Source organism: Gobio gobio (assembly GCF_949357685.1).
Source record: "Gobio gobio genome assembly, chromosome: 9".
NCBI lineage: Eukaryota > Metazoa > Chordata > Actinopteri > Cypriniformes > Gobionidae > Gobio > Gobio gobio.
Genome location: NC_137115.1, coordinates 50804381 through 50810380, shown reverse-complemented (window position 1 = coordinate 50810380; position 6000 = coordinate 50804381). Strand labels below are relative to the sequence as shown.

At 42.0% G+C, this 6000-nt stretch overlaps 1 protein-coding gene across 1 annotated transcript in view; it reads left to right on the top strand.

Annotated features, from left to right (window-relative positions):
- Positions 1-231: 231 nt before the first annotated feature.
- The window catches only part of ttc9b (tetratricopeptide repeat domain 9B), a 57070-nt gene continuing 51301 nt past the window's right edge, over positions 232-6000 (top strand). Inside the window, exon 1 of the mRNA XM_079824840.1 lies at positions 232-928. Coding sequence (XP_079680966.1) covers positions 472-928 — 457 coding nt within the window. The 5' untranslated portion in view covers positions 232-471. The remainder of the gene's footprint in view (positions 929-6000) is intronic.

The window sequence follows — 6000 nt, the reverse complement described above, 5'->3', positions numbered from 1 at the left end:
GATAAACCAGCCATGCTCCAAAACACACTTCCCAGATAAGCTGGATTTCACAACCGGGATTCCGCACGGTCTCCTGACGATAATGACGTAAAGATGGGCAGGCTTTGCCTTTTTTTCCCTCAGATTTGGCTTTACGACGTTTGGAGATTTACCGCTCCTCTGTAATGTAATCGTGATCCACCAGTAGCAGCATCATCTCACGATTAATTCCTTCCCATGATGCCTCGCGTTAGTGCTCGTTGGCGCTGTCTGTGGTGCTGAAGCTGCTCTCGCCGGCGGCGCTCCTCCAGCATCACCTCCACGTTTCGCGCTAGCCAACCAGAGACAACCGTCGTCTATTTGTTTATGTTCTTTGTCTGTTATAACGCGTTTTTATAGCCGGGGATCTTTAGTGGTGTGTTTGCTTCCTCGCTGGTAGATACTATCCGCTCGCGCCTGTGTTTTTCGCCTCTCGTTTGGCTCGTATCCTTTATGCACAGCGCGCTGCTCCAGCCCTTAAAGAGAACACAGGCATCCGTGTCGGAACAGCATGGCTTCCTGAGCGAGATGGAAGCGAAGCAGCACTCGATCAAGAGCCTGAAGAGCTATCCGGAGGCCGGGGGCCGGAGTCTGGCGGCGGCGGCGGGTGGGGACGTCGGCGGCGGAGGTGGAGTGTATCGCGTCGGCGGCGCGGAGATGGACATGGAGGCGAAAATACAGAAAGCCATCGACTTCAAACTGGAGGGTCACCGATGCTACAAGGAGAAGAAATTCCGGGAAGCTATTGGGAAGTATCACAGGGCGCTTCTGCAACTGAAAGGGGTTCATGTCGTCGACGGGACCACCGGATCCGAGGTGAACCTCCTGAACCAAGCCGCTGCCAAGCTGACGGAAGAGCAGCGGCGAGCGGTGGAGAGCACCGAGATCGAATGCTACGACAGCCTGACAGGTGAGCCTCGGGAACGGCCGCTGCCATTGTTCCGAACCGCTCGCTGGAGGTGGCGTGAGGCTGAAGACACTTTGAGATGCTGTCGATAGGGCTAATAAAGAGCTTTAATATAAATATAGACGTAATGCCAAAGCAATGATACGATTGTGTTTTTATACAGACAAGACTGAACACAATCAATCCATTTGCATTGCTTCCCAGAACGTTCCTTTTTTTAAAAGGTTTTGTTTTTGGTTTGCCAGGAAAGTTTTCAAAACGGAAATACAACGTGAGTTTTTTGGGTTAACGTTGCTTTAACGTTATTCTAACGTTCCCAGAATGTTCCCCTAACCCGTTTACAACATAAATGCTACATTAAACTAATTTCAGTGCGCTGTGTCATTACACAAAAGCGTCTGCAACGTTTAACTGGAAGGTTATTTTACATGGGTATTAAATAAGAACCTAAAAATAGGAACGTTCTGTATAAATAATTTTTTTATTTTTCCCTTCGCCGTACTGGGAATGTTATTTTATGGTTGCAAAATAACCATTAGGGAACGTTCTGTACAAGTTATTTTTTAGGTTATTTGAAAATAACCACCCTGCAACGTTCTGGGAATGTTGTTTTATGGTTGCAAAATAACCATTAGGGAACGTTCTGAATAAGTTATTTTTTTGTTATTTGAAAATAACCTCCCTGCAAAGTTCTGGAAATGTTATGTTATGGTTGCAAAATAACCATTAGGAAACGTTTTGTATAAGTAATTTTTTAGGTTATTTGAAAATAACCACCCTACAACGTTCTGAAAATGTTATGTTATGGTTGCAAAATAACCATTAGGGAACATTCTGAATAAGTTATTTTGTTATTTGAAAATAACCTCCCTGCAACATTCTGGGAACGTTGTTTTATGGTTGCAAAATAACCATTAGGGAACGTTCTGTAGAAGGTTTTTTTAGGTTATTGAAAATGACCGCCCTGCAACGTTCTGGGAATGTTATATTATGGTTGCAAAATAACCATTAGGGAACGTTCTGAATAAGTTATTTTTTAGGTTATTTGAAAATAACCACCCTGCAACGTTCTGGGAATGTTGTTTTATGGTTGCAAAATAACCATTAGGGAACGTTCTGAATAAGTTATTTTTTTGTTATTTGAAAATAACCTCCCTGCAAAGTTCTGGAAATGTTATGTTATGGTTGCAAAATAACCATTAGGAAACTTTTTGTATAAGTAATTTTTTAGGTTATTTGAAAATAACCACCCTACAACGTTCTGGAAATGTTATGTTATGGTTGCAAAATAACCATTAGGGAACATTCTGAATAAGTTATTTTGTTATTTGAAAATAACCTCCCTGCAACATTCTGGGAACGTTGTTTTATGGTTGCAAAATAACCATTAGGGAACGTTCTGTAGAAGTTTTTTTTAGGTTATTGAAAATGACCGCCCTGCAACGTTCTGGGAATGTTATATTATGGTTGCAAAATAACCATTAGGGAATGTTCTGTGTGTTAGTTTTTGGGTTATTGAAAATAACCTCCCTGCAACGTTCTGGGAATGTTATATTATGGTTGCAAAATAACCATAAGGGAACGTTCTGTATAAGTTATTTTTTAGGTTATTTGAAAATAACCGTCCTGCCACATTCTGGGAACGTTGTTTTATGGTTGCGAAACCCCCCTAAAAAGAACGTTCCTAGAATGTTATTATTTGGTTCTCAAAATAACCAATTGCGAACCAAATACTAACATTTGTGTTGTCTGGGTTGGCTTCTAAATCATGAGTATCATTTTACAATGGCTTTGTGTAGCCAATACGCTCTCCAAGCATTTTTTGCATCTAAAATCTGTAAATTACAGCCCATTATAATAAATACACCCTTCTTATGTGATTACACACCGATACATGTTGTTTCCCAAAAGCCATTTGATGTACATTTTGGCAGTTTAGTCGTCGATAAACAGGAGATAACATAAAAAGGATCACAGATGCCAACTGTGTTTGCTCATTGAGAGAATATTGGTTAATACTCCTGCACATCTGCTTGATCAGGACGGGTGTGATGCCTGGTGTTTATGGCCCTTGATGTCTCCGGTGGTCTGGCGTGGTGGTCGATTTGAGGTTAGGCTTGAATGTCACAAATGTGGCAAACACGTCAGGCCCTCTGGGAAAAACATTAATGCGTGAAAGAGAGTATTGTTGTCACCACTGCAAAATTTCCATTTGTGTGAGTTCCCTCCCTCGGTCACCTTCTTTTGTTTGTCCTGCATGATGAGGGTGAGCAGGAAACTTATATAAGTGCTCATATAAAGATGCATTTATAGTTTCATACGGTATGTATGGCCTGAGGGTTGAGGTGCACGTTGTGTTTCGTCTAGTTTTTGTCAACTAATTTTGTATCTCTTCAAATTTCTCCCGTTCAGTTTAAAAATGAACTCCAACCGAACTTCATATTTGCCTGATTTTGTTCGAAATGACGTCACATCAGTGCGTTCGATTTCTGCGATGAATTTATATATATATATATATATGAAGTATATTTTATGTGTCTTAAAGGGGTTGTGAACTGCATTGTTTTATTGTTTTATGTTTCCTGTGGTGCACTTATAATGTTAGTATAATTTTTACATAAAAATTGTCAATTTAGAACTAAAACGCATTTTACCTACCCTGATTTGAATGCTCTGTTTGAAGGGGCGTGTCTGCTGTGAGACTTCAGTGTAAACGCCCACTGCTGTGATTGGCTGCTGTGAGGTTTCAGTGTAAACGCCCACTGCTGTGATTGGCTGCTGAGAGACTTCAGTGTAAACGCCCACTGCTGTGATTGGCTGCTGTGAGACTTCAGTGTAAACGCCCACTGCTGTGATTGGCTGCTGTGAGACTTCAGTGTAAACGCCCACTGCTGTGATTGGCTGCTGTGAGGCTTCAGTGTAAACGCCCACTGCTGTGATTGGCTGCTGTGAGGCTTCAGTGTAAACGCCCACTGCTGTGATTGGCTGCTGAGAGACTTCAGTGTAAACGCCCACTGCTGTGATTGGCTGCTGTGAGACTTCAGTGTAAACGCCCACTGCTGTGATTGGCTGCTGAGAGACTTCAGTGTAAACGCCCACTGCTGTGATTGGCTGCTGTGAGACTTCAGTGTAAACGCCCACTGCTGTGATTGGCTGCTGTGAGACTTCAGTGTAAACGCCCACTGCTGTGATTGGCTGCTGAGAGACTTCAGTGTAAACGCCCACTGCTGTGATTGGTTGACATCTTTGCATATGAAATAAGTATTACGTGTAACTCTCTCGAAAACGTTTAGCACGTTTTTACTATTACAGCTCTCAAGGTTAACTAATCGTGAAAAGTGTTGATTATTTAGCATTATATATAGATCGTGGCATGAAAGGTTGCAGTGATGAGCATTGTAGCCGATCACAGACATGTTGAGCGAGTGGATCTCGTCATTGCAACTCGATTTCTGCACACTAACTAATGCTTTCATTGATTGGTTAACGCGGCGCGAATATCCGCCAAAGTTCAGATTTTTCAACTCGGGCGATTCGCGCGAATCACGCGTCAAACGCTCAATACGCGCCGTGTCATTCGTGCGAATCGCACCGCAGAATGTCTATTCGCATCTTTGCATTGACTTAACATGTAAATGTCATTTGCGCGAATCGCGTCATTCGCGTCCGGTGTAAACGCACCATTAGAATTAACACGATTACTGACATGTTGTGGCATTACTGTCGAGTCCATATTTAGCAGTAAAAGTCAAAAAGTAAAAGGTATATTCAGTGAAATATACACTCTAATAAAAAAGGATCTATATGGCACCAAAAAATGGTTCTTGGCTCGTAATCATAGGGGAAAGTGCCATATAGCACCAATTTTGGTGCTTCAGTGGTTCTTCACCGGTTCTTTGACTAAGACGCTATGTAGCACCGCTACCATATATAGAACATGTTAAGATATGGTGCTATATAGCACCAAAAGTGGTTTCTCTATGATTACGACGAAGAACCATTTTTGGTGCCATATAGAACCTTTTTTTTGTGTACTGAATACAAATAAATAATGCTCCACTGAGACATTTACATTGTTAAAAATAAATAAGCTCATTCCTAGCATTAGTATCCTTTGGAAGGTAATGTTATTTGTAGTCCGTTCAACTCTCCTCGTCATCTCACTAACACGCCAGTGGGCGGGGCCAAAGTTGCAGTGATGAAGTAGGCATTGCTCTTCCACAACGAGTCGTTCTCTGCGCTTGGTTACAATAAAAGCTGTTTTTGGACTAACATGGAAGCTTTTGGTTCTGAAACTTACATATTCTTATAGTATGATGACCGAATATATCAAAAGCTCAAGGAAATTTTGATTTCTCAGTTCATGACCCCTTTAAACAACATGTAGAGTCTCCAATCTAGTTTGAATAGACCATTCTCAAGTTCTCAGAATTATCTTGTATGTATCGCCAGCCACAGCACTTGCTGTATTGTGCCTACACGGCATTCTGTTTTCAACAATCACGTGACCAGCAGACCAATGCTGTCGCTGGCCTCAGCAATTGTGCGGTGGGTTGCCAAGTAAGGGGTGATGGGAAGGGAGAGAGCCAGCTGAATAGCCCACTGTGTGATCTGCAAATCTGAATGATGCTGTTGTGTGTTTGTGTGAGGTAAAGGGCCTTCTAAACTCGGTTTGTTGTGATAAGGCCAGGCCTTCCATCTGTATTGTTCAACTTCAGCCAGCCACAGCAACTTCTACAAAGCCTGCTGAGTCGCCTCTAGCGAACACACCGAGTCTTGGCTCAGCAAGGTGTCATAAGTCAGTCCTGACAGAACCAAGAGAGACCATACAAAATGCTATTTCTGAAACTAAACTGAAAGAGGAAGATGTCAAACCATGAAGTGGCCGAGCAAAGAGATAACAAAGGAGAAAACATTTTGCATTATATGAATGATAAACAAAAATTGAGAAAAGCATGTGCCAAGTACTTTCCTATAATCTGTCTGAACAGCAAGAAGATGAATGATTTATGTGCCATCCTTATTCAAAACAATGTCTAAGCCGTGGATTCCCAAGAGGACAGAGCAGCCTTTCT